The following is a 26,944-nucleotide window of genomic DNA, read 5'->3' on the forward strand; positions in this document are numbered from 1 at the left end:
CGCTAGTGACTCACTGACTTCTCCAGGCCTGGACTATAAATAGCCACCGGTCCGGGTGGGGGCAGGGAGTTGGGGCTTTTCTAAAAACAGCCCTGCCCAGGCCCAACAGCTGGGGCCCCTGCCAGTCACACGGCCCAGCCCGAATTATAACACCCCCACCCCCCAATCCCCACAGTGGGCCTGTCCCCAGGTGGTGGGCAGCACAGGAGCCACTGAGCTTGGGGCCATCCATCTGGGCCCTGCTGTCTCGACGTGTGACCTTGGGCAGGAACAAGGGTGCATGGGCGTGTCCACCTGTGGGTTCACTCTTTGGGGGCCACACCTCCCTGTGGGAACATCGTACGCGGTGGCCCAGGACACAGACACCCACAGCTGCCTGCATACACACCTGCAGCCATGGAGCCTCACCATGCAAGGCACCCCCAGAGCTCCTGTCCGTTTTGGTTCCTTTGCTGGCTGTAGCCCACTAAACTGACTTCTCACGGAGCAGAGAGGAAAAAGAAAAACTCAGGCTCTGGAGAGGCAGCTCCTCCTCCCGTCACAGGGTCCCCAGTCCCACCTCTCCAGGCAGGCGGGGCGATGGCCTCAGTTGTTGCAGGTCACCCTGTAGGTGACCCCGCCCAAAACTCCATAGTCCAGTTTTACTGGCAGATTGTGAGGGGTGGGGAGGGGGAGGCGTTGAGCTATTTAACTTAAAAACAATAGCACAGATGGGAATGAAAAATGGTGCAGCTGCTTTGGGAAACAGTTTGGCAGTTTCTTAAAAAGTTAAACATAAACTTAGCATGTTGCCCAGTTGTTCCTCCACTAGGAAACTACCCCAGAGAAATGAAAACTCGCATCCACACGAGGACTATGCAAGTGTTCACAGCAGCAGGATTCGCAGAAGCCCCAAGCTGGAAGCAACCCAGATGCCCATGGACAGAAAAGCAAACAAAATGTGGTCCATGCATGCAATGGAATGTGCTTCAGCCATGAAATGCAATGACGTCCTCATACAGCCTGCAGTGAGGATGGAGCCTGAAAACAGTCGAAGGAAGCCAGGGGACATGCATGACGAGCGCAGGTGAGTGACTGCCAGGGCTGGGGAGGAGCGCAGGCAAGGGGTCAGACTGATGGGTGCCAGAGGACTTCTTGGGGTGATGGAGAGATTCTCAAAGTGCATCATTGCACAACCTTGATCTGCTGGAAAGCAAATACCACCACAGCACACACATAACCAGCAAGTCTGGTGGTTTGTAAATTACGCCCCTGTAGAGCTGCACCCATCTCACCACTGTTGGGTGCTGTTCATCACGGGGTCTGCCCTCTTCTAGACGTTTCTCACTACTTCCTGAGGGCTTCAGGGACAGCCCCTGACCTGGGGGACTGGGGGCCCCTCAACAGTGAATGCTTACACGGGGCCTGGGGAACTGGGGGCCCTTCAACAGTGAGTGTTCACACGGGGCCTGGGGAACTGGGGGCCCCTCAACAGTGAGTGTTCACACGGGGCCTGTCCGGCGCTCACCACATTTGTGGGAGCCCCCATCCACCCACTCCCGCAGCCTCTGAACGCAACAGTCACACACCGGGCTAGGTCTGCTTTTTATTGGCCACACGTCCAGCTGCCAGCCTCAGGGCACACACCTGGCAGGCGGCAGGCTCGGGTAGGCTGCCCTCGCTGGGTGGGCAGTGAGGGGGCAGAGGCTGCTGGGTGTCACCCTGCAGCCCCTCAGGTGGACTGTATTGTCCCCAGGGCCCGCCCATCCTGGGCAGCTGGCACTGGGAGGGGTTTTCTGTTGATGTGATGGCCAAGTTTCAGCTGCAGGGCAGAGGCCTGGCGGTGGCAGCAAATGCAGACCGCTCCCCACTCCAACTTCAGGGGCTGGACATGCTGGGATGGGGGCCAGACCCCACGGGAGGGGACCCTGGCCTGCCATGGCACTGCCTGCCAGCCTACCCCTGCCCAGGGCCCCCAACTCAGCCACCTCCGAGCAGTAAAGACTCGCAAAGCATTGCGTTTTGATTAAACCCTGCTGGGCTGAAGGGCAGGCAGAGCTGTGGTGGACACTGGCAGGACACAGCCCCCCCGACTGGCCCTTGGCAGGCTGCACCGGGTGCATGCGGGTGTGGGCCAGGGTCACCTTTAGGAAGCAGGTAGGAGGCTGGCGCGTGCAGGCAATCCAGGAGGGCACTAGGCCTGGCAGGGTACTGGTGCCTGTTGGGGTCCCAGCCACAACACCCAAAGAAGGCTCCGGGAGGGCCCCAGCTGGGTAAGGCACGGACTTTTGGTTTCCGGGGCCCAGTCCCAGCCTGGCCCCCAGAAGAGCCTCTCTTGGCAGAATGGCAGCATGTCCTGTGGCCTGGGCTCTCTCACTTGGCCTTGGGCCTGGGCCTGAGGCCTGTAAGGAGAGAGAAGAAATGACATTATTAGGAGCAGCTTTGCTGGGTACAATACCAGGTGCCCGCTTCTGGGTCCCCAGGTCCCTGAACCCCTCATCACCACTGTCCAGCGGGTTGTGCCAGGCATCTCAGGTCCACTCTGACCCCAGGCTCTTTCTCTGGAGCAGCACAACTTATCTAGGTGGAAGATGCTGGGATGGCCTGGCCAGGCTGGGTTTTGGCAAGGTGTGGCAGCTTGAGCCTGTGTCCTCTCTGCTGAGATGGGGAGTCTCTGTGGCCTGTCTCCCACCCCATGTCTCAGACCCAGGCTGCACTCTGTCGTTACTCATTAATCCCCACTGCCACCACCTGCAGCCCTCCATCGCTTCCACATCGGGCCCCAAGCCCCACATGAGGACCCCAGCAGCCCTTTCTCCAACGGGCTGCTGAGGGAGCTCAGCCCTGGCCCAACAGCTCCTGCCACCCAGATGGCCCCAGAGATGGCCCCACAGGCCTCCTGCCCCCAACACCCTCTTCGCTCTCTGGTCCAGGGGCCCTCGGTGGCCCTTGTCTGAGTGCTACCCCCATTGCCACCACAGTGCCAGGTGGTGTCCCAGCTCCCCAGTGGGACAGCCCAGGCGGGGTTTGAGAACCACTACTCTGAAGAGACAGAGGAAGAAAACAAAAACTGCCCAAAATGATCACTCAGGGGGGGATCTCAGCACCATTCCCCACTCAGGGAACCCAGAGAAATGGCCAAGACCAAGGCCTGGGCAGGGATGGGGGGGGATCAGCAAGTCTGGGGTGAGCTGGGAACAGAGGCTTGTGACAAAGATGGGAAGCGCTCAGGGGCTGTGGGTCAAGGGCCCCCGCTGGTCCCCATCAAATGCACGACAGTGGCAGTGATGGATTACTGCACATTCAAAACTCACGTGATGGAAAAAGGGAGGGGAGAAGGGAGCGCTCGGAGGAGGGGCAGCAAACACAGAACCGCGCTGCAGCCATTTGTTCCACACGTCACCACAGGTGCTTATTAACTAGAGAGCATGGTGTTCGTGCAGTGGAGGTTCAGAGACCACCCCCGTAGCCGTGTTCAGTGCTGCTGCCACGAACATCCCCACCCAGCTGGGGAGGACATGGCGTCCCTTGGGGTAGAACTCCTGCCCCAAAACTCAACCTGGACCTACTTGGGGGGAGCAATCAGGCAAACCCAAAGTGAAGGTGTCTTCCAGAACGTCAATGTCATACAAGACAAAAAGGGGCAGGAATGTTCTCGAACAAGAGACTGAAGCTATATGACAACCAAACACAGTGTGTGATTCTGGATACAATCTTGTTTGCGAAAACAACAAAGCAACAGCTATTAAAAGAATTATTGGGACAAGTGGCACATCCGCACTGGCACCGAGTGTTAGAAGCACGTGGACAGGAGGCGCCCCTGCATCACGCCCTGCCTGCGGGGGACTGGGGAAGACAGCTATGCTCTCAGGTGTCTATGGGCGAGTTTAGGGGTCCAGTGCCATGATGTTTATAAGAAACTCTCCAATGGCTCAGTTGGAGGGGGGCAATGTAGCAAAATGGTCACAATTTTGGTATTTTTGGCAAATGGTTGTAATTTTGGGGAGAAGGTATTGTTTATTCTGATCTCTATGCAATTTCCTGTGGTGCTGAAGATTTTCTAAATAAAAAGTTGGGGGCTAGACATGGTGGCTCACGCCTGTAATCCCAGCACTTTGGGAGGCCGAGGCGGGTGGATCACCTGATGTCAGGAGTTTGAGACCAGTCTGGCCAACATGCTGAAACCCCGTCTCTGCTAAAGATATAAAAAATTAGCCAGCCGTGGTGGCGCGTGCCTGTGGTCCCAGTTACTCAGGGGGCTGAGGCAGGAGAATCACTTGAACCTGGAAGGTGCAGGGTGCAGTGAGCCGAGATCACATCACTATACTCCAGTCTGGGCAACAGAATGAGACTGTCTTGAAAAAATAAATAAATAAAAATAAATAAAAAATAAAAAGTTGAGGAGAGAAGAGGAGGATTCCTTCCTCCTGCCCTCAGCCGCCTGTGTGGCAGGAGCTGGGGTGGGTGGAGGCTAAGCACGTGCAGAAGGTTCAGGAGGGAACCAGGTGGAGCGTGGAACTGGCACTGGACATGTCCATCTTTCACTGGACCACTGTCAGACGTGGCTGCCCGCCCCAAGCCTGCATGCTCCACTGTTCCTCACACTCAGGGACAGCAAGTCCAAGTTCCAGCCTCTAAGGGAGATGCCAGCACCTTTCTAAAAAATACATGTGGGTGCTTCACACCAGAGCCACACTCGGAAGATGACCCTGGAAGCAAAAGCTGGACCCCAGGGTGAAGGCCGTGCCCCCACAGTGAGGACAAACTGTCTGGAGAAACTTCTCTGGGCTCACGACCGCTCTTGCCTCTGACGGGCACCAGCAGACCTCACATGTCTTAAGCCTAAGCCCCAGGCCCAGCGGTCAGCATATCTGCGATGCACGGACACTGGGCTCGCTCTGAGCAAGGCTGGAGGTGCTGGAAGACGCCACCACCTGGGCTCACAGAGCTCACGAGCGGCCAGGCTGGACCTTCTGGTTCTCTGCTCTAGCTCCTCCTCCACCCAGCGCAGGCTGGTCTGTCTAGCTGGATGCATCAGCCTCTCCAGCCCTGTGGACGGACCTGGCTGACTGACCCTTGGCTGGGGGCCCCCCAGAAGACGCTGTGTGCTGGGGGTAATCTGCAACTCCACAGACCCACCCATGGCCTCGGGGTAGAAGGATACTGTCCAACAGGAGGGGGGCTGCAGTGTGCTTGTCCCTGGCAGCATCTGCCCTTGGGACTGTCCCTGTCTCCTCACAGACTTCCTGGGGACATGCCCCAGGAGGCCCCACTCCACTGACACACTCAGAGTGAAGATATCCCTCCACTGACAGACAGAGCAGGAAAGCCACAGGGTTACTGGAACTGCAGTTAGGGCCAGGACACCAGACAGGAGCAACCTCAGCCTGTCCTGCCAGCCAGGAGGTCCCGCCCACGCCCCGGATCCTGCTCACTAAGGGAGCCCGGCTAGCCCTGCCACCTGCCCTCCCGAGGCCTGCATGCCCGGAGCCAGCGCCGAGGTTGTGTCTTGCCTGCGGAAGGCACCAGGTGAGCAGGTAACCTGCGGAGAGGGAGGGGACAAAGGGAAGGAGCCCACCACCAGGGCTGCAGGAGAGGCGAGGCCACACTGATGCACCACGCGGGCTGGAGAGAAGCCAGGTTAGTGTCCCGGAGGGGTGTGGGCAGCAAGCTCTGTCCCCGCTGCCCTTTAGCTGCTGTTAGCCCCCACGGAGCACCGGCTGCGTACATACCTTACTGGATCACACACAGTTTCTTTGTTTTATTATCATCAGAATCAGGGGGAACCTCTGCTTTCAAATAAAAGAAATGCACTCAACGGCTTATCACACAGGAGCAACCCTGACTCAGAGCGGGTGGGACTGGGGGGCCTGGGACAGCCATGCCAACACCCTCGGAGGGCTGCCCGGTTCTCTGGCCACTGAGCTGCATGGCAACCACTAGCCTGAGACCTGGTGCCCAGTGTCCGCCCCTTCCTAACGGAGGTGGCGTGAAGGTGGGAATTAGCGGGTTGGAGAAACAGTTGCGTGGGCCACGGCAGCCCAGAAAGCCACCCCCGGTGGATGCGCTGCTGCCTCCTCTCCCGCTCCGCGCCCAAGTCACCTGTCCTGGGTGCTGCTGGAACTTGCAGTGCCCAGCGGGGAAGGGGAGGGACCGGCTGGGTGCCAGCGCCCTGGCATGGGACGGTACCCAGGGCCCCTCCCTGAGTTACCTTCCTGGCTCCTGGAGGGACGCTTCTTCCGTCGCTTGCCAGTCCCCTTTGAGGCCCGGCCCCGGGCCCTGGGGAGTGTGCCCGACCCCGAGGAGTCGGTCACCGCATCCTCGGAGAAGGACTTGTCCAGGGATGTGTCCAGTGCGGACTCTGGGGCTGTATCCTCCTCGTCCTCGTCCCCATCCTCACCCGGGCCTGCCGCAGGGGGTCTGGCACCACGGCTGTGGACTGCGTCCTCCAGCCCCTCGCTTGTGCTGTCGGCCTCGGCCTGCAGGACGCCCAGCAAGGATGTGGGATCCTTGGCATCTTGGCTTGAACTTCCAGCTGCAGGGGGCTTGTTGCTGGAGAACTTGAGGGGCTTTAGGGCCTGAGCATCTCCCAGAGTCACTGGCCAGGCCCCCTCCAAGGGTTGGGGGCACTGGGGATCCTCGGTGGTTAGGACGTCGCTGGCATCCTCATACCAGGAAGAACACCTCTCCAGGGGCGGGGGACCACCCTCCTCCGATTGCTCCAGCGTGGGCTGAGGGCAGGGGGTCACGGCGTCTACAAGGTCCCAGCCCCGGGACTCGCTGGCCATTGTAGCATCAAGGTTGGGCTTAGAGGCGGGACAGTGTGTGCCGCCCACGGGGTCTCCTGCAGAGTTACTGGTGGCCACTGCATGAAGGGACATGCCAGTGAAGGGCAGGCACCCTGCCCCCGAGCCAGCCCAAGCGCAGCCTCCTCCATCCAGCTGTCTACCTGAACGCCCTGCAAAGCCTCCTCCCCAGGAAGCCTCCTCTGATGTCTCAGAGCAGGACCTGGCCTCAGCGTCCTTGGTCGGTCTACACTGTGGCAGGGCGGGGGACACTAGGCCACACCATCCCCAGCACCCTGAGGCAGCCACCCCAGGAATGGGGTCCTCCCACCAGGGCCTTGCCGCCTGCCTTTCCTGCCACCTCTAGCACCCTCAGCCCAGGGGCATCTGTCAGTGGGCCTGGCCTCATGTGTTAGGAGCCCAGCAGGCTGGGCCACTGCTTCAGCACTCGGGGCAGGGCCTGTTGTTACGGTGGAGGAGTTGGAGTGAGTGGAGGGAGGGATGAGGGATGAGAGCTGAGCGGCCACCACCTGCCCCCTCGGCTGTCCCTAGTCTTAGGGGCCTCCAGGGCGGTCCAGGGAGATGAGAGGGCTTTCCAGTGAAGTCAGGAGGGCTTCCTGGAGGCACAGGGTAGGGACAGTGGCAAGGGGACCATGAGGAGGCCGTGGGAGAGGGTCTTACCGGGCTCTGTGGCTCTTGGGGGGTCCATGGAGGCCACCTTGCCGCCCCCGTCGGTGTCCCCGCGGCCCCGGGCCGTCTTCCGCAGCTGGAAGCCCTTCCTGATGTCGGCCAGGAGGGCGTCGATGACACACACCTCCTCCTGCTTCCCGGGCCCCTTCCTGACTGAGGAGTGTGGGACACTCAGAGAGCCGCACGGGGACCCTGGAGCCCACCTAGAGGGCTGGGGGTCGTGGGGAGGCTGGGGCACAGGCAAGGATCCCGGAGCTGCCCCGTCCCCGCCCAGCCGGCCGGCCCAGCCTCACCAGGCTTCCCGTCCTCTCCCCGAGGCCGCCGCGCCTCCTCCTCCGCCAGCTGCTGCTTCCTCCTCTCTGCCTTCGCTGCCTGCTCCTTCCGGTCCTTGTTCTCCTGCACTGGCAGATGTGGCCCCGTCACCCCAGCGTGGCACCCCTCAGGGGCTCCGTGGGCCTGGGCGTCACCCTCCCTGAGCCTCAGCAGCGCAAGGCCCACATGGCTGTGTCCACCCGACGAAGGGTGCCTCTGCCCTTCCTGCTGGAGGAAGGTCAGAGGCCTCAGGACCCCACTCTAGCCGGACAGCCTGTGCCCTGCCAGGCTGCCCCCACCTTCAGGGCGCGGAGGAAGAGGTCCCGGAAGGCCTTCATGGTGCCGAATGTGTCCTCCAGGGACAGCTGCCGGGCGTCCTCACACAGGTAGTCGGCCAGCTCCCGCTGCTTCTGCTCAATGGCCTCAAACAGCTCGTCTAGTGCCCGGAAGGCCGAGATGCTGGCCTGAGGGTAAGATGGTCCTGTGAGAGCCCCGCGTGGGCACCACCTAGGGTTAGGCCCTGGGTTGCAGGAGGGTGGTGGCCACAGGGACAGGCCCTGAGGACAGTGGTCTCTGAGAAGGAGCAGGGGCCTGTACCCTGACTGTGCACACCTGGGGAACCTCGGTCCCCAGGATCCACCCTGGAGCCAGGAGACAGCACAGCCACTCGCCCGGCTCGCTTGATCAGGGCAGCCTCTCCTGCCAGCCCCAGGCCCAGGTGCCCACTTGCCTGGAGGCGCTCAGTGTACTGCTCCTGGACCTCGGCCACCGAGGCAGACACCTTCCGCTCAGTCTCCAGAAGCTTCTTCAGGTTGGAGCTGGCCTCTGAGCGGATGATCTCCAGGTTGATCCTGAAAGGTGAGGAGGGCCAGGCAGAGACAGCAACAGCTGACGTCAGCCTTGCTGGGACAGGGGAGCCCCTCCCCTGCACACACCCTGGTGCCCCACTGTGTACACTGCAGGCTGCACTCTGAGGCCCCACGTGCAGTGTTGGGGTTGAGTGCCTGTTCCAGCCGGCCCTCAGCCCCCTGTGGGCATCTGAGCGGGGACCCTAATGGTCAGCCTGTCCTACTTGCCTAGCTCTCCCCAAGGCTGAGCAGCTCCTGGGCCAGAGAACCTTCCAGGGCAGGTGGAGCCCGGGAAGGACCCTGTGCTAGGGGCCCGGACTGTGTAGTGGGGTGGCCCAGGCTGCCCTCCTGCCTGGGTTGTGTGACCCAGGAGGTGACACTGCTTTCCTGGGCCTCTTTTTCCTCATCTATACGATGAGGGAGGCCCGAGCCTGCTCGCGGCTGTGGTGAAGGTTCAACTTGTGAAGGGGCTGTACTAGACCTGCCCCTGGTGTGACCCTGATCTGGCCAGCCCTTGCCCCCTCTAGGCCTGTTTCCTCGCTGAAGTCAGAAGGGGATAGGCCATGGCAGACACGGTCCTGTCCCAGAAGGAAAGCGTTCTATTGGGCAGGGCTCCTAAGGGCGCCGGGGCTGTGCTGCCGCTGTGAGACTCAGTCCTGGCGGGCAGCCACCTCACTGGCTGGGACGGAAGTCAGGCCCCCGCCTGGCTGAGGGGTGTGGGCTGGCAGGCGCTGCCTACCCTGCCGCTTGTGAGGGCTGCTCCAGGTCCTGGGGCAGCTGCAGGAGGTCCGGATGGCTCTTTTCCGCTTCCTGCAATGGGACACGTCCAGTGAGAGCCACCGTGGCCACACGCTCCGCCTGGGGACGCCCCTGTTCCCACCCCCCCAGCTCTAACCCTTAGCAATTAAGGTCCAGAAAATCCCCGGCACTCCAGACCCTCAAATCTTTCCCTTGGGCCTGGCTATGACTTTGTGGTGTTTCTGCTTTTCCTAGGGACTGTCCCCCCAGACCAGGGGTAGGTATCCTGGGGAGGGACAAGGCTCATTCAGGGGAGCCAGTGCTGCAGGAAGGAAGGGGTGCTGGGAGGGATGGGGGCACGGCTCTGACTGAGGCTGCTGGCTCTAGATGGGGTCCTGAGACAGGGAGACCGGCGGCCTGAGTGGTGGGCACAGGGGGGTATGGCCTCTACACCTCTACACTGCAGGTCCGGGGGGACTTGAAGCCCTGCCATCATGCCCCTGCTGGTGCCTGCCGCCTCGGCCCACCTCCAGCACGTGGTGCAGCAGCGTCACACGGTTCTGCTGGGACTTGGTCTCCGTGAGCTTCAGCAACGTGCTGATCTTGAAGCCGTCAGCATCGCCGGTGTGGCTGCCCTGGGAGAGCCCGGGAGTGAGTCTTGCAAGCCCCAGGCAGGCCAGGTGGGATGGGGAGCTGCCCCTGACTTACGTAGTTGAGGAAGTTCCCAATTCTCAGGATCAGCTGGCAGAAGATGGGCAGCTGGCGGCTGGTGAGCAGGCCTGCAGGGGCAGCCAGGGCTGGAGAAGGGCTCTTGGTTCGGAGCCCCCAGATGCCCTGGCGGTGGGGTGTGGTCCTGCTTGCCAGTGCCCCTGCACTCCCTGGCTCCTCCCCAGGCTCAGCCCAGCACCATAAGGGAGGGACAGATGACAGGGCCTGGGGACTGCAAACCCTCCACCGATGGGAGTGGACACCTACAGTGTGCCTGACAGATGTGAACTGGTCCGTACCTGTCCCTCTCCCTGCCCAGTGGCTGTGGCAGCTCTCCGAGGATCCCCTTTCAGAGATGGTATCCGTGTGTGTGCACTTGTGTCTGTACATGTATGTGAGAGTGTGTGTGTGGGGACGTGTACGTGTGTCTGTCCTGTGTGCATATGTGTGACTGTGCTCGTGAGCTTCTGTGTGTGCATGTGCCTGAGAGTGGTGGTGTGCTTGTGGGCACGTGCCCGAGAGTGGCGGTGTGCATGTGTGTGCACGTATCCGAGAGTGGCAGTGTGCATGTGTGTGCACGTATCCGAGAGTGGCGGTGTGCGCATGTGTGCACGTGCCCGAGAGTGGTGGTGGGCATGCGTGTGTCTGTGCGTCCAGCAGGTGTGTGCACCAAGGTGGTGGCAGCAGGATGGTTTCTGGAGTGGTGAAGGCTGGCACCCTTGGGTGCTCTTAGCAGCCATTATGATACTGCCACTAGCAGGGGCCCCGAGCAGCCCTCCGGCTCTAGTTCGGAGGCCTGTCCCTCCTGCACACGTGCCCCACTTGGCCCCACTCACTTTCGCAGGCGGCCAGCACCAGCTGGGCCTTGGGCCGCACCATGTCCAGCACGGCGGCCGCGCCCTCACACAGCAGCATGCACTCGATTCGCAGCTGGTAGCTGGGGATGGTACAGACAGGGATCAATGGCCTGAATCTCGCCCCCGTCCCTGCCAGAGGGGCACTCAGCACAGGGCTCTGGCTTGGGTGGTGGGCAAAGGGAGGGGGTTTCCACTGCCTGCCCCGTCCAACAGGCACCCTCCTGGGCCTGCGCAGAGCGGGATCCAGTTGCTCCAGAGGCCTCGAGCCTCACACTTTGAGGGGAAGGACTGGGGGCGGGGCTCGAGTGATGTGTAGAAGCCCGACAGCTGCAACGCCGCTCCTAGAGCCCGGGGCAGCCATTGGCACAGCCCCTTCTCCACCTTGGTTGGGCCCTGCTCCCTATTCCTGCTCTCCTCCCACCTAGGGCTCAGGCCCTGGGGTCTGAGGGCGGCTGTGCTCACCAGGGAATGGCCAGCAGGAGGAGGTAGAAGTGGTCGGCGTTGGCCAGCTTGGCTCGCTCCTCTGTGAATGCCCGCAGGTTTTCAATCTGCCAGGAGGAGGACGGCGTGTGGGATCCCCCCACACCAGCTTCCCACCCTCCCGGACTGCCCACTGGGCTCAGCCCCTCCAGTCCCATCACAGCTCCCTGTGGCTCATGGTTCACGGCAGAGGTGGGGCTGGGATGCCTCCCTTCTCTGTCTCCCTCCTGGGAGGAGCCCCGGGGACAGCCTCTCCCTTGGTTGGTGGCATTAACTGGGGGCAGGGGGTGGGGGTGATCCTCTCACCTCGTGCTTCTCCGGAAGGAGCTTAAGGAGCTGTTTGAGAACCTCCACATCGAACTTGGTGGTATCGCCGGCCCGGATCATAGCAGCGACCTCCTCGTTGGAGCTGGAGCAGGGAGAGGACCGGGCAGGGGCGGGTGAACCATGAGTCAACCCCACCCAGCCTCTTTGGGACCCCGCCTGGCAGGGTCTCCCCACGCAGTCATGGGGTGGCCAGGGCAGGTGGGACACAGGGCGGTCGAGTTGTCTGCCCATGGTCATGCGGTGAAGGGGACCCAGACTGACTCCTACCCTCACTATCCCCCCATGGGCCCTGCTCAGGGGATGTAGGGTGGGTCAGTCCAGCCAGCTCCCTCGGGCCAGTGCTGGACACCCGCAGCAGGAAGGGACTAGGGGGCTGAGAGTCAGGGCCCAGGTCCTCGCCCTGGTTTAGCCACTGCTTGTCTGTGGCCTTGTGGGGAGGTCCCAGCGCTCTCTCGCCAGGAGGCTGGACAGCCCCTAGCTGGGGCAGCATGGGGCTACTACCTGCCCACTATCCTGCCCAGGGGATGCAGTATGCACTTCCCATGGTGGCCTGCAGAGGGCACTGCTGGGCCCAAGTCGGGAGGCTCAGGTGGAGGTGAGGCTCCGTGGCCTGGGATGGGGGCCACCTCTGTCACTCACCACTTAAATTGCTTCAGGAAGATGTTGAGGTTCAGGCTCTTCTTGGCATCAAGGAAAGTGATCTGGAAAACCCCCCACCCAACAGGCTGGCACCGGAGGGTGACCTGGCAGGTGGCCGCGGTCTGAGTCCCCTCCCCGTCCCCACCTCCTTGGGCTCCTTCCTGGCCGGTGCGGCTGCTGTGGTGGGCTCCTTGGGCTTGGCCGCAGGGAAGGAGAAGAGCTGCTCGATGCTGGAGAAGTCAGGCTCCACAGTCTCGGCATCGGGGCTGCTCAGGGACGCCCACATAGAGTTGTGCTCTGTTGGGTGGGCACATGGCCAGTGAGGCTCTTGCAGCCTGGTGATCTAGCAGGCAGGGATTGGAGCCTCCCAGAGGGTCTGAAGGATGACCTGCCTGGGGCCCAGCAGGTCCAGCATACAGCAGGCACCCTACCTCCCTACCTGAGGACCTGTAGCTGGGCCCCAGGGCACCATGGCACCCCAGAGGCACTGGCTCACGGGAGCAAGTGGAAGGGGGTCCTCAGAGGTAGCCCTCGCCCTGCTCCTCCCCCATCCCCACCTCAACCACAGGCGCCGAGCCCAGAGCAAGGGCCAGGCTGCCCTGGCCACGCACGGGCAGGACACGCACACAAGTTCCATGTGCCACCTGCCCCTCTCCCCAGCAGAGACCAGCCCCTGTCCTAGGGGAAGCTTCTCTTGGGGGTCTGGGGACCCTCACCACGTGCCACGTTGGATGGCAGCTTCTGCCAGTTCAGTTTCTTCATGCGCAGTGTGGGTGGGTTCACCCGCCGATGTCTGGGGACCCAGGCGGAGCCCAAGCTGTGGTCCACCTGGGACACGATGACCTCCTCCACGCCTCCCGCCACAGGGGGGCGGCAGGTGCAGGGCAGCAGTGGAGGTGGGGGTGGAGGAGGGCCCCAGCCCATACCAGGCAGCAGGGGTGGGGGTGGGGGTGGGCATCCCATGCCCGGGAGTGGTGGAGGTGGTGGGGGCGGGAACTCACAGGAGCTTGTTAGGGGTGGTGATAGAGGAGGTGTGGCCCCCAGGTCTGGCAGGGGGGGAGGGGGGGGTGGGGGAGGAGGGGGAGGGGGCTCAGCACTGGAACCAGGGAGCAGGGGGGTGGATGGGGGAAGAGGGGACGCCTGCTGCTCCAGGGTTCTCGGCTTCGAAACTTTCAGGACGCTGTCACTCTGGGTGTGGTCTACGGGCTCACAGGCAGCAGCTGCTGCTGGCTGCTGGCCCTCCACGCTGGGCTTGGGGGTTGTAGTGTTTTGCGGGGAGCTGCCCCTCTGGTTCTGGCCTAGGTTGGCCTGGACGCTTTTATGGGCCTTGACCAGGGGGCTCGGTCTGGGTCGCCCCTTGACAGACAGAAGCCGCTCAACCACTTCCTCCAGGGTGCATTCCTGGGCTGCAGTAGGGGATGTCCAGGGTCAAGGGAGAAGGGAGCAGGGGAGGGAGGGATGGGGGCTTGAGGAGGAGGCAGGAAAAAGTGGCCACCTCCGCTAGGCAGAGGATGGGTTGGGGCCAAGGACAGGCCCCCTCCCCCGTGGTCTAAGACCCCAGTGTCTGCCCACCAGGCTGTGCCTATACCCCTGCCCCACCCCCTCACCATCGCTGGCCAGGAGCACGGCCCGGTTCACCAGGCTCTCCAGGGCCTCCCAGAGCAGCTGGCTGGAGCGGAGGCTGGGCTCCAGGTGCAGGAGGCCCTGCAGCACTGACAGGAGCTGGGCGGACACCGGGGAGCAGCTCACCTGGACGGGCGAGTGTGGGGTGCGGGTCAGCAGCCGGCCCCTCCCCGGTGGACTGAGAACTGTTGGCCCATCTGCCAGGGCATCCAGCCCCATCACCCCCTCTATTCCCACGGATCCCTAGAGATGACAGCCTCAGCGACTGTGGTACTGGTGACATGTGGGACTGTCCTGTGCATTATGGGATGTTAAACAGAACCCCTGGTCTCAACCTACTCAATGCAATAGTACCCCCTGCCTAGTCATGGCAGCCAAAAATGTCTTCAGATGTTGCCAGATGCCACCTGGGGACACAACTGCCCCCCAGATGAGAGCTGCCAGGTTCAGGGAACGAAGGGAGGGCCTGAGTTTGACGGGAATTCAGCCTCTTAGCCCCTCACCAGGCCCTGAGGCCTCTGAATCCCACCTGATGGGGACTGGGTAGCTGGGGCCCAGGACAGTACAGCCGGCTGTGGGCCGCCCTGGTCTTTGGAGCCCCGTCCTTCTGGGTCCTGAGGCCCTGGCTTTGCCCCCAGGCTGCCCACTCTAGGCACCAGCTCCCTTTCCAACCCCTGGCCCCTTGCTGCTCCCTGGAGTCTCACCCCAGAGCTGGCGCCATGGCCAGGTCACAGCAGGGTCTGACCAGGGCAGGGAGGACCGTTCCAGGCCCAGCCTCTGGACCTCAGGGCCACAGCCTGCAATGGAGGGTTGCCCTCCGATCCTCCAGCCCCCAGCCCACCTTGTGGAACAGGGAGGCAAAGACCTCCTGGTGGCTGCTCATGTCGACCCCACCAGAGACTCGCAGCAGCTCCTCCTCGTCCTCAGCCTTAGCCTCCTCGAAGGCCTCCAGCTGGATCAGCAGGTCGGCATCCTCCAGGTCTCTGTGTGGGAGATGCCAGGTGGGCTGAGCCTGCTGCTGCTGCCACCAACACGTAGACGGGGCAGCCCAGGTCGGCGCCAGTGTACCAGCCCTGCTCAGCCCACCCAGGACTCTGAGCCAGCTCGTGGCCAGCTGTGGCTGACATGTGGCCCACATAGCCAGGGATGGTGGGCTAAGAGTGGCAGCTCCCAGGTCAGTGCCCTGCGCCCTGACAGGCTGCCCCCAGGTCACCGGGCAGCCGCATGCCCCGGGGAAGGGGAAGGGCGAGTATTCCCACTCCCCTCGAGTAACATGCACTAAGGCCTGGGGAGGTGGCACACAATGGAACCGGGCCGTGACCTTGGGGGAGGGAAGGCCCTCCTCTGGGAGCTGTGTGGCCACAGGGAGGACCACACCTGAGGTGGGTTCACAGGGCTGCATGGATACAGGAGGGGCGGGGCTCTGGCCTGAGCAGGAGGGACCTTAGTGTTCACTGGGCCTAGGACTTGCCAGTCATCTCAGTCTGGTCAATGAGCAGAGCCCTCTGCAGGCAGAGCCGGCCCCCTTCAGCCCACACTGGCGGGGCACAGGCACTCATGCGGGCAAACTTTCCCTGAGGCCATTTCTTTTTTTTTTTGAGATGGAGTCTCACTCTGTCACCCATGCTGGAGTGCAGTGGTATGATCTCGGCTCACTGCAACCTCCTGGTATCCACCGATTCTGCCTCAGCCTCTGAAGTAGCTGGGATTGTAGGCACATGCCACCATGCCTGGCTAATTTTTGTACTTTTAGTAGAGATGGGGTTTCACCACGTTGGCCAGGCTGGTCTCGAACCCCTGACCTCAGGTGATCTGCCCATCTTGGCCTCCCAAAGTGCTGGGAATACAGGTGTGAGCCACTGCGCCTGGCTCCTGAGGCCATTTCAACACAAGGCGTTCTAGCCCTGGGCTCCTCCAAGCTGACTCCCCTGAGTCCAGTCCTGACTGAGGCCTGGGATAGAGCTTCCCAGCTATGTGGGTTCTCAGCAGGGCTGCAAGATTTAGCAAATGAAACTACAGAGTACCTGTTCAATGTGAATTTCAGACAAACAACGAGTAACTTTTGGCATAAGTATATCCCATGCAACATCTGGGATATATTTACACGAAAACATTGTCTGTTGTGTATTGAAACCTGAATGAACTTCATGCCCCATACAGTACCTGGCAACCCTAGTTTCTTTTTTTAAAAAAATTTATTTTAGACTCAGGGGGTACATGTGCATGTTTGCCACATGGTACACTGTGTAACGTAGGGGATTAGCCTTCTAGGGCAGTGGTCCCCAGCCTTTCCGGCACCAGGGACTGGTTTTGTGGAAGACAATTTTTCCATAGACTGGGGTGACGGGAATGGTTTAGGGATAAACCTGTTCCACCCCCGATCATCAGGCATTAGATTGTCATGAGGAGCCTGGATCCCCCGTGTGCGTGCGCAGTGAGAATCTAATGCAGTGCTGATCTGACGGGAGGCGGAGCTCAGGCGGGAATGCCTGCCCACCACTCACTTTCTGCTGCATGGCCCGGTTCCAACAAGCCATCTACCGGTCCACAGCCGGGGGGTTGGGGACCCTTGTTCTAGTGGGCCTGACACCAAGTAGCAATGAACACTGTGCCTGTAGGTAGTTTTCAACTCTCGCTCCTGAAGCCCGTGTCCCTGTCTCCATCTTGCATCCACGTGAATCACCCTGTAGTTCCCTCTTACTGGCATTTCATTTTCTGTTTCTGGGTTGGTTCACTTAGGATCACGGCCTCTAGCTCCATCCACGGTGTGCAAAGGATATGAGCTCATTCTGTCCTTTCTATGGCTGCTGCAACCCTAGTTTCTGTGGGCAGCTGCCAGGGACAGTGAGCTGGACTCTAGCCTGAGACCTGGCTTCTGGCTGGACCCCCTGGGGTTACTCCGGGGGAGCCACCTCCCTGCCATCTGGAGATGCTGCTTAGGTGAGGTGGCTGGGATCCAAAGGGCAGGTGGGCCTGGCCCTGGGAGCAGTAGGGGCAGCCGGCAGGACCGCCACAGTGGGGACTCACCGCAGGCGAGCTAGGACATCCAGCAGCTGCAGCCCTGCGAAGGGACGGACAGGGTCAGAGGGTTTGGAGGCCACACCCCACCGTCCCCAGTTCACTTCTGCCACCCAGAGCACCCGGCCTGCTCTGCTGCAGTCACGGGACACCAGAGACCTGAGGCTCCAGAGGGGAGCCATGAGGGGAGACGTCACGCTGGACACACAGTGATGCTTACTCAGGGCTCAGAACAGGCAGGGTGGGAACCAGGTCTCAAGCCCCCTGTCCCACTCCACTGCCTGGCCAGCCTCGTAACTGAGAACAGTCCAGGGGTGACCCCCAGGCGTTCTGAGGCCCACGTCCATCGAAGGGGCAGGTGGTGGCAGGCCCGAGATGGTGCCTTCCTCTGGGGCCCTGGGCCGGGGGCAGGTTTTGTGGTGCTCCCACCTCCCCAGGTGGATGCAGCATGGGACGCGCTGGCCAAGAGGTGGGCAGGAGCGGGCACGCAGCCCAGGGCAGGCGCTCACCGATAAACTCATTCCGCAGCTGGGTGCGCGTGCGCAGGTCCTCGGGGCCCAGGATGACGGCATTGATCACGCTGAGCAGGGTGACTACATAAGGCACGTTGTCGCTGCCGGAGAGCTCGTTCATGACAATGCTGAAGCGGTACTGCTGGCTGCACACCGTCTGCGGGGAGGGCGGGGTCAGGGCACACCCGGGCAGGGAGCCCCACGTGCCCAGGCCCAGGCCCTGCCGCCCACCTTGTAGTGGTCCAGGGCGTCCAGGGTCAGTGCGTGGCCCTCGGGAGAGTAGATGCACAGGGCGGCCAGCAGCTCAAACACCTGCTTCTTCACCATCACGTTGGATGTGTCCAGGGCTGCCAGGGTGGAGTGGGCAGGCTCAGCAGGGCCAATGCACCCTTTCCTATGCCTGTGCAGCTGGGCTCAGGGCTGGGGCTCTGGGCCTGGCAGGCAGACGCCAGGGGGTGCCGGGCACTTGTCCGTGGCCCACCGCAGGGCTGAACAAAGGGCTGGGACCCAACGAGCTGCCCACTCCTCGGTGTCCTGACTCTGCTCCTGGACCACAGGGCCAGACCCTGCAGGGAAGGGCTTGGAGGCAGCCGCCCCATCCTGTCACTGGCTCTGGGCCCAGGTTTTCTCCCAATGCAGCACTTACTGTGTTTACGGCAGACATAACCTCATTCCTATGAACCCCTGCCTCCCACCCCATCCCTGGAGCTGTGAAAGTTCTGGGGGTGTCTCTCATCTGACCCTACTGAGAACAATTCACAAAAGACTCCATAGAGGGGCCCTGCCAGGCCCAGGCTAGGGAGACAGGCTGAGAGCGGCTGGCCCCTGCACCTGCCTCTGTCCCCTGGGTCCAACAGAAACGAGGTGCCTCTGGCTTGCTTGCCCGCACAGGTACCTGCTGCCCCCATGGGTCCCGCCCTGCCCATCACTGCCCAGCCTAGCTCATCCCCAAGCATCGGTGGGACCTGGCAGCAGCCATGGAGCGGCACAGCAAGGGGTTCTCTCAAGGGGCCAGGACTAACTTTGGGCACAGGCTGGGGAGACTTCCTGGAGGAGGGGAAAGGGAGCTGGGGCTTAAGGGCTTAGTTCAGGACCTTGGAGGACACAAAGGCAGAAAACATGAGCAGAGGCAGAGACAAGAGGCCTGCCTGCCGGGGACGAGGTTCCTGGGTGCTGGAGTAGGGGACAGGGCAGGGAGGGAGACGCTGGGGAAGGCGCTGGGAGGTGGAGGGTGACACCATCAGTAGATGTGGGCCAGACCTGAAGGGCTTTGTCTAGGCTGAGGCTGAAGGGCTTGGAGCCAGGCAGGTGTATGTAGGAGCCACTCGGGTGGATTTGCATCTCTAACTCAGGTGACTTCTGCCGCCGAGGTGTGGACAAGGGCAGAGAGGCCAGAGGGTGGGAGCCAGCACAGGATGGGGAGGAAGGATGGAGCAGAGACATAGAACACAGAGGGGCACAGGGGGACCGCTGGTGCAGCAGTGCGGGGACTGGGGTGACCTGGAAGCCTCAGACTAGGAGTGAATGTGGATGTTTTTCCTGAGCCCAGGAAGCCAGTCCTCCTCCAGGAAGCCCTCCTTGCCTGTCTGGCTGCCTTCCTCCTGGTGGGTCCCCAGGCTGAAGCCTCATACCAGGTCCCTAGTGTCTGCCTGGGCGGCCCTCCCGCACTGCGGCTCACCCTGGGAGAGCTGGCGCACGTAGCCCTGGTTGCTGAGGATGTACTCGATGCCCTGCCGCGAGTTCATGACAGCGCGCACGCAGCTCACGCAGGTGAGCTGCAGCAGGGCATCCGAGATGCGTGCCACGCCGCGGCCCGACAGCCGCGCCAGCGCCTCGAGCAGCAGGTCCAGGCCGCTCTGCTCCAGGAATTGCACCATCCAGCTGCCGTCGCTGCCCTCCAGGCGCTTGCGCAGGCCGGAGTAGTTGACCACAGAGGGCATCTGGAGCAGCCGGATGCACAGCTCAGGGTCCGCGCTCTCCAGGTTGGCCTCTGTGGGGTCCGAGTCCTGTGGCCCCAGCTTCTCCTTCAGCGCTGCCCACTTGCGCTGTGCGCCCTCCTTCACCGACATCTTGCCGAGCTGCGGGCAGAGGGCAGGGAGCCGTCAGCGGGGAGGGGATGGGGGCTGTCCTCCTGGCCACCAGTGCAGACGGGCCACTTCCCTCAGCCTCAGTTTCTCTGCTGTAATTCCTGCTCACGTGTCATGCTGAGGGTTAGGAGTAGCTCTGTGTCCCCCACTATATCTTAGGCTTCCCTGTACCCATCCCTGACCGAATTTCGGCAACTGAGGCGGCAGGCAGGAAGGGCCCCACTGCATGCATGTGGACCCCCAGGCTCAGGGCTAGGAGGGGAGGAGCCGGCTCAGACCTGCACCGCAATTCCGAGGCCAGCACGGCCCCTGCGACTTGACAGGACCGGATGAGCTTGGGAAGGACTGGGGGGAGCGGGAGGCTACACTGGCTGGAACACTACCCGTGGTCATGATGCAACAAAACGGCGCATCTGAGGCTCCCTTATCTCACCCCAGGGCACTTCCCCCGCCCCAGTGGACAATATGGACAGGGAGATTCCAAACCTCAGGCACTGCCTGGGCTGCCCACAGCGTCAAGAGCATGGCTGGGGAGGAGAGGCGGCTCCCGGGTCTCCCCTGGGCCTCAGTCTGCCCATCTGCATGTGGGTGGGGGGCTCACACCAACAGGAAGACGGAGACCCTTGGCACTCAGGGTTTAACCAGAATTCAGTCGCAACAGGTCTGACTTCAGCCCTGGGAACACCCTGGTAACAGGCCCAGCCCAGAAGAGCCCCAACACGTGCCTTTCCCCAAAACAGAACAGCAGGACAGGCGGTTGCACCTCTGACATCAGCTCCACGCCGCCACATCTCCCCAGCCGCTGTCCCCAGCCACAGACCCTGGGAACTGGCCTCGAAGGTCAGGGGCATCCCAGGCCCTCCTGCAACCATGTATGGCTCACATCTTATATTTAGCGTCTGAGAACGGCTGCGTGGAGCCTTGGGGAGGGAGCTCGGGGGCCGGGCCTGGCAGGGACACGCTCTGAGCCTCCACCCTGGCCCAGCACTCTCCACCCTGGCCCTTGGCTTCCCACCACCTCCAAGGCAGGCACTTTATACCTCCTGCAACAGGTGGGGAACTAGAGGCGGCTGGGTCCCAGAGAAGCTGGGTCTGTGCCCACAGTCCCTCACCTGGGCACGGCTGGGCTGTGACTGGAGGTCCCGCATGGCTTTGCTTCAAGTGCTGCGCAGCCTGGTAAGTCAGGGGACCCCCGGCTGAGGGGCATTTGAGGTCACAGAAGCCAAGCAGGGTTGAGAACCCAAGCGCCTGCCTCCCCAGGCGGCTGTGGCCCCAGCCCCGCTGCTGTCCTCACCGCTGGAGGCCCCATTCCTCCCCTCCTGCCTTGGGAGAGTGTCCTGGAGCACCTGCCCTTGAGGTCTCAGGCCCACTCCCCAGCCTGGTGTTTCCGGCAGTCCAGCCCCTACTCCCCGCACCACCCCTCAGCCCTCCACCTGTTCAACTGCCCCGGGAGGCCAGCGGGTTCCTTCCAGGAGGCAGCCTGACAGGTGTAAGCCAGAGCTCTGATCTGCGTGTCCCCAGCTCGGGCCCTCACCAGCAGACCTGGGCCCAGTCACTCATCCTGCCTAGGCCTCAGTGTCCTCCTCCGCACCTCCAGCATCAGGCTGCCAGGAGCATCCTGAGAGGCTGTCCTTGGGATGCCCCTCCTCCCGGCAGGGGGTCCTGGTCTGGGCACTGTACAGCAGACAGCCCGGAGCCCCCGGCCCACTGTGGTTTTAAGCTGCCCTCCCAGGCCCGGCCCTCTTGGTCACCCAGTGGCTATCCACTCACCCAGATGCGCAGGACCTTCCGGCCGCCTCTGCCCACCCACTCTGGGCCCTGCCCTGGGCTGCTCCTCACGCTCCCCTGGCTTCTCATTGCTGCGGACCGCTGAGCTGCCAGAGCCACCCGGGTCCCCAACGCCCCTCCTGGTAGCAGTAGGGGTTGCTCCCACCACCATGAAGAGCCAGGCAGCCGAGCCTCTGCACGTATTCCCACCCACCTTGGCTGCTGCTGCCTAAAGAGGCCCCAGAACTGGCCCTCCTTTCCTCCCCCGCTTCCATTGGCCGGAGTCTCCTTGGCACAGGCTGAGCGGACGGAGTTATGAACTCTCCCAGGCCCGGCCCCTGGCATCCAGAGTGTCCTCTCCAGCCAAGAGCCCCAGGGGTCCCTCCACGCAAAAAATCCTGACCTTTTAGAGACAAGCAGTGCCTCCGCGAGCCACCTGTGCCCCAGGCCCCAGGGTGTCCCTGGACTCGAAGGTGCTCCCTGACCTGAGTACTGCCCCTCTTGGCACTGCCCAGTGCTCCTTGCCCTGTGCAAGTCCCTGAAAGACCCCAGTCAAGAGGAGCCCCCTTGGTCAGTGGGGTGGAGCCACGGTGGGAGGAAACTGGCCCTCCTGCCCATCAGCTTTCCATACCCCTGTGCCTGGGTGCCCAGCTCTGTGTCTGAGCTGCCCCGGTTGACCGTGCCCCACCAGGTGCTGTCTGGGGGCAGTGAGTGTAGCAGGGCCTTGCTGGGCTACGGCCCAGCACAGACAGGGTTCCAGCTGAGGACCCGGAGGATGAGACCAGAGCTGCCTTCCTCCTTCTGCGATGCCACCAAGGCTGCCCGATCTCATCTGTGCCCCCCGGTCTCTACGATGGGGAATGTTCCAACTGCTTTTCAGCATGAGGCTGAACCTGCAAACACACCACGGCCAGACCATATATGCAGCACTCTGACCCGCAATCTGGCCACTGGCCCCAAACGGCCGGGACCTCGTTAATAACTGACAGCTTCCGTGATTTTTGTCCCATCATAGGAGCCCGACTTCCAGCCAGCAGCCTCTCTCAGGGCATCCCCGAGCCTTCCCTTTGTCTATAAAAAGCTTTCTATGTATAGAGTGAAATATCCATGAGAAAACCATGAGGCTTCCCACTGCCCTGCCCGCCTGAGTATCTGCTAAACGCGGGTGGCAGTGGCCGACTCCCTGCTACAGCCAGCTCTGCACAAACAGCCTTGCCTGTTTTTACTGGGGGGTGGTGTCCACTTCTGCAAGGATTCCAGAAGGAACCCACAGTGTACTGATCTCAGGGGCACGGGGCTACGGGGAACAATACCCTGGAAGGTGCCAGTGCCAACTGAGAAGGGCAGGGGGCGGGAGTCTCATTGCTGAGCTGTGTGCCCCGGGGCAGGCTGCCCTTCTCTGTTGTCCATCTGGAAAGTGGGTTGGCGGGGCCACCAGCACAGGAATGTGTCCTCAGAGCTCCCCAGCCCCGGCTGTAGGGCGTGGCCACCTCCCCACAGGCACAGGAATTTGCGTTCTTCGCAATCTTTTTTACAGCCGACACCAACTCTGGCTGAGGCAGGGCAGGACCATCCAGGCTCTGCAGGGCCCAGTACCCATGGCTCAGGCCAGACCCCACGCCTCAGACAGCAAAAGGGTCAGGACGCCAAGAAGGGGCGTCCCATCCACCCCACCCCCAGCAGTCCACCGGCACCAATGGAACCGCACACGGCAGGTCTTCTGCAGACGAAGACTCTGAGGTCTGAGGGGCTCGCCCCACCCACGCTAGTGGGACGTCACCGTGGTTCTTCAGCACTAGCGTGGGGCTTCCAGAGGACAGGGCCACGCCTCTCCCCTCAGACTCCAGCTCCTACAGGCAGGGCCCCCCTCTGGGCCTGGGCCTGGCCAGCCTGGTGTGGTGCTGCCAGCACCTCCATCCGAATGCCTACACGCTAGGGCAGCTGCACTGACGCTCGGGCAGCCGCTGGGCCTCTGCCCCGCCTGGCAGTCAGCAGTCAAGCTGAGCGTGTGGTGTGGCTGGGGACAGGGACATCGCTGGCCCTCACTAGACCTGAGACCATGTGCCCAGCCCCTGCGGTGCAGACAGAAAACCAGAGCCGGGGAGTGTGGGCTCTTGAGGCAGGCCCAGCCCCGAGCTGTGGAGAGTAGCTGGGGGCTCCTGCATGGGCCCATGACCCTGAGTGGCACACGGGCTGGGGTTAGGGTACCCAGGCCTGAATCCTGGGTACCTGAGGGACCTGAGCCAGCCTCTGAAGCTCCAGGAACCAGGCGAGGAGGGCCTTCCACAGCACCGTGTGGCGGGTCCTACGCCCTCAGCCAGCACCAATGGGCCTGGAGGCCCCACTGTGACATGTTCTGAGTCTGCCTGGAACAGCCCCCTCCCGTGTGAAGGCCCCACTGGTAGGGAAGGGAGAGGTCTGCCTGAGTCCAGGCTCCCCACGAGGAACAGGCCAAGCCCTGAGCCGGACAGCCCTGGGGAGGCAGGTACTGCCTTGTGTGCCTGGGACCAAGGGGCTCTGGGGATCCTGAAGCAGAGGCGGGGGTAGGGCAGGCACCGGCTGGGCACATGAGCGCCTGTGGGGGCCACTGCCTGGGAGTGGGCAGGCAGCTGCAGTGTGGCCCTTCTGGCACTGGCACAGGGATGGATGCTTCTGGGCCCTGAGCCAGCGTTGGTGGTGAGGGTACAGGGAGGGAACTTGTCTTCCACGGGGTGGGCGGGCAGAACGGCAGGAGAGGATTCCGGAACTAGGAGGCAGGGGCTGCCACACTGTATTTTTAGCTCCTCCAAGAGCCCAAATTTTTCCACTGCTTGGCAACCCATGGATCTCCAGAACTGCACGCGTTCCTGGCAGCACCCCGGGGTTCTAGGCAGCCCAGGCCCTGCAGGGCGGTGGAGGCACCTGGAGCTGAGCCTGTCCTACCATGACCCCCATTCCCCTCCCTCCCACTCAGACTACCAGCTCCTTTGAGCCTCCGGCATGTGTCACCTTCCCCACCCGGCCAACGGCCCCTTGAGGGACCTCCACTGACCTGGTGGCTCACCGACTGCCGGCAAGGCCCAGGGAGGGCCTGTATACAGGGGGCCTCAAGGCAGGCGAGGATGGGGGTCCACCCGTTGCCACCTGTCCAGGGTCATGGGGCGCACTGGGCCTCAGTGAGGGCTGGTTGTGTCCTCACTGTCCCCTGGCCCATCTCACACCCAAGAAGCACTCTAGCCCTCATGCTGCCTGCAGTCCCTAAGATCTGGATGCAGTGTGAGACTCCTGCCTCCAAAGCCCTCCAAGATCTTGAACTCTGCTTGTTGTGCAAAGAGGGCCCCCTGGGCCACTGTGGGGACCCACAGCAGGACAGAAGGGCCTCCTGGGAGTGGGTAGGTAGAAAGACGCTCTCAGCAGCATCATGATCAAAAGACAAAGATGGGAAGCAGCCACATGGTGACGGAGTTCAATCACATGGTGTGTGCGATGCCACCAGGACACCTGCCCAATCACTAACCAAAGCTGCATCTAGGATGAATACCGTTGTTTGCTACTGAGGAAGAAAGCAAGCAAAATGATCAAAAGACAGCAGCAACATCTCCCAGAGGGAAGCTGGGCTCAGAGCGGTGGCAGCCCCTGCTTGGGTCACCCAGGGAGAGAGCTGGGAGCCAGGGGGCACTCTGGCAAGTGTTGGTGGAGGTGGCTGGGGGTCCGGGCTGGCCAGCACTGAATGCCAGGGGACACCACTGGTCCGGGAGCCAGGCTACAGCTGGGCTCTCTGTGTCCCCAGGATCTGGGGCAGACAATAGGTCTGGGGGAGGTACGTCTTCCTGGGTTAGGAACAGAGCCCTGTGGAAGCCACAGGGAGGAGGGTGGCTCTGTCTGTGGGGCGGGGGGGGTGGGGGATGCAGCAAACAGGAAATGCCCCAGCTCACTGGAAGGAGGGCTCACTGGGAGTAGGGTCGGCAAGCATAGCCCAGGCAAGGGAGGACAGGAAGGGCGGTGGCCCCACACCAGGAAGCCAGGCTCTCGCTTCCACCTGCACTGAGGGTGTGCAGGGCTGGGGTGGGCAGGCAGCTCGCCAGTCACCTTCTCCAGGCCACAGTGTCTCCACTGCACAAAGAGCAGGGCCAATGGGGTGCTCCCTGAGGGCCTGGTCACCTCTGGCATTCTCGGGGGTCTGGGCTGGAGTCTGGGGGCCCAGGGAGAGGCGTGGGGGGACCAGCGGCTGCACTGGAAGTACTTCCTGAGTCTGTCTGAGGGCCTGTCAGCACCTACTATGGCTGTGGCTGGGAGTGACGTGTGCAGATCTGTGGTTAGGGACTGGGGAGGGCACAGGGCCTGATCAGGCCCTGCAGGTGGCATGAGCCCAGGGGTGGCCTATCGCAGACCCCAGACGTACCCTGCAGGGGGTCTGCTGGGCAATGGGGGCAGGTGGCCAGGAGCATGAAGACCAGGAGGTCATCACCAGAAATGTCCCACCTGGGTTTCCTCCCTCGAGACCAGACACACTCAGAGATGCCTCCCTCTGAGGCCCCCAGGTCCCTCCTCTGTCCTCAGAAAAGGCCTCTCTCAACCGGGGAGGGGAAGGGCAGCAGCTGGTTGGAGCCAGGCCCCAGCTTCAGGGTTCAGGTCCTGATTGCTGTGTGCCTCGCTAGGCCCCAGGGTGTCCAGCCCCCACCCTGCCTGTGCCAGGACAGGACGGCTGCCCGCTGCCTGCCCATAAGCCAGGCTCCATGGTCCCTGCCCCCAGCCCACATCCCCACTAGCAGCTGCCTTCCCAGGAGCAGGGAGAACAAAGACAGATTGAGAGTGGGGGAGACGCTGAGGCTGCGCACCCAGCACGGCCAGGGGCTGCTGCCAGGGCCCAGGGTGGGGGCGGCTCTGATTCTGGGTGAGACTGGGCTCTGCCGCTGACCGGCCTGTGACCCATAGGATCTCCTGGTTCCTGTCCTCAAATGCGGATGAGCGTGTCAATGCCAACCCCACAGCTTACTGACAGATCAACGAGATGCCGCCTGTAACGCCAGTGCATAACCACGCACAGCACATGCCCTGACCACCCGCCTTCCCGCTCACCCCACACCTCCTGTTTGGCGGCTGGGACGGAGCTGGGATGGTGCTGGGACGTTGCATGAGTCTTTGCAGCCCCTGCTCAGCGTCTCTTGACCTCTGCTCCAGGCAGCCAGTGCCAGGCAGCCTGTCAGGCCCAACAGGGCAAACAAGATCCTCAGCGTGGGTACAACATGCTGCTTGGCAATGCTTGCTGGGACACGAAGGTGCCAGGGGCCTGAGAGCCAGGTCCATTCTAGATTCAGTTTTCTCATCTGTAAAATGGCCAGGATGTTCTCCAGGGCCCTGTAGCTCTGACCTGGGTTGGCTAAGCCAGCACCACCTGTGAGGTCCCTCCTGGGCCCGGCCCATGGCTCTGCCAGCTCCTGCAGGCAGCCCCTCACTGCTCTGCCTGTACCTCCACAGCCTGGCCTGGCCCAGGAAAGGGGCAGCCAGGGGGGCCCTCTGCACATGGAAACATAGGCAGGGGTCCTGGGTGTCCCCAAGGGGCTCCTGTTCTCAGGCCACTCACGTCTGTGCACA

The 26,944-nt window shown here is 62.3% G+C and overlaps 5 protein-coding genes across 12 annotated transcripts in view; 1 reads left to right on the forward strand and 4 right to left on the reverse strand.

The window, feature by feature from the left end:
* SIVA1 (SIVA1 apoptosis inducing factor) overlaps nt 1–26,944 on the reverse strand; it is a 692,134-nt gene that overhangs the window by 35,720 nt on the left and 629,470 nt on the right. The window lies entirely within an intron of this gene.
* The window catches only part of ADSS1 (adenylosuccinate synthase 1), a 251,931-nt gene that overhangs the window by 24,663 nt on the left and 200,324 nt on the right, over nt 1–26,944 (reverse strand). The window lies entirely within an intron of this gene.
* ATP5MJ (ATP synthase membrane subunit j) overlaps nt 1–26,944 on the forward strand; it is an 819,915-nt gene that overhangs the window by 4,199 nt on the left and 788,772 nt on the right. Inside the window, exon 1 of one of the 5 annotated variants that reach the window (XM_050798495.1) lies at nt 3,145–3,148. The exons of 2 other annotated variants lie outside the window; for them this stretch is intronic. The gene's annotated coding sequence lies outside the window, so the exon portion shown is untranslated. 2 more of the 5 variants (XM_050798462.1, XM_050798476.1) reach the window with 2 other exon arrangements.
* LOC126959431 (uncharacterized) lies at nt 1,573–2,377 on the reverse strand. The gene has a single exon (XM_050798450.1). It carries the CDS (start codon nt 2,100–2,102, stop codon nt 1,614–1,616), a length of 489 nt encoding a protein of 162 aa, XP_050654407.1. The 5' UTR covers nt 2,103–2,377; the 3' UTR covers nt 1,573–1,613.
* Nucleotides 1,573–26,944, reverse strand: part of INF2 (inverted formin 2) — a 29,736-nt gene continuing 4,364 nt past the window's right edge. The window contains exons 1-23 of one of the 4 annotated variants that reach the window (XM_050798363.1): nt 21,374–21,606; nt 19,195–19,594; nt 17,748–17,863; nt 17,514–17,673; nt 17,014–17,047; nt 14,828–14,969; nt 13,971–14,112; nt 13,080–13,769; nt 12,509–12,660; nt 12,364–12,425; nt 11,704–11,806; nt 11,380–11,465; nt 10,897–10,997; nt 10,061–10,131; nt 9,880–9,987; nt 9,354–9,424; nt 8,503–8,617; nt 8,066–8,236; nt 7,748–7,850; nt 7,446–7,607; nt 6,191–6,844; nt 5,712–5,768; nt 2,297–2,381 (exon numbers count right to left, since the gene is read on the reverse strand). In XM_050798363.1, coding sequence (XP_050654320.1) covers nt 5,713–5,768; nt 6,191–6,844; nt 7,446–7,607; nt 7,748–7,850; nt 8,066–8,236; nt 8,503–8,617; nt 9,354–9,424; nt 9,880–9,987; nt 10,061–10,131; nt 10,897–10,997; nt 11,380–11,465; nt 11,704–11,806; nt 12,364–12,425; nt 12,509–12,660; nt 13,080–13,769; nt 13,971–14,112; nt 14,828–14,969; nt 17,014–17,047; nt 17,514–17,673; nt 17,748–17,863; nt 19,195–19,594; nt 21,374–21,460 — 3,786 coding nt within the window. In that variant the 5' untranslated portion in view covers nt 21,461–21,606 and the 3' untranslated portion in view covers nt 2,297–2,381; nt 5,712. Of the gene's footprint in view, nt 2,382–5,711; nt 5,772–6,190; nt 6,845–7,445; nt 7,608–7,747; nt 7,851–8,065; nt 8,237–8,502; nt 8,618–9,353; nt 9,425–9,879; nt 9,988–10,060; nt 10,132–10,896; nt 10,998–11,379; nt 11,466–11,703; nt 11,807–12,363; nt 12,426–12,508; nt 12,661–13,079; nt 13,770–13,970; nt 14,113–14,827; nt 14,970–17,013; nt 17,048–17,513; nt 17,674–17,747; nt 17,864–19,194; nt 19,595–21,373; nt 21,607–26,944 lie in introns of those variants that run through there. The other 3 variants (XM_050798362.1, XM_050798364.1, XM_050798365.1) reach the window with 3 other exon arrangements.

This window comes from Macaca thibetana, chromosome 7 (assembly GCF_024542745.1).
Source record: "Macaca thibetana thibetana isolate TM-01 chromosome 7, ASM2454274v1, whole genome shotgun sequence".
Lineage (NCBI taxonomy): Eukaryota > Metazoa > Chordata > Mammalia > Primates > Cercopithecidae > Macaca > Macaca thibetana.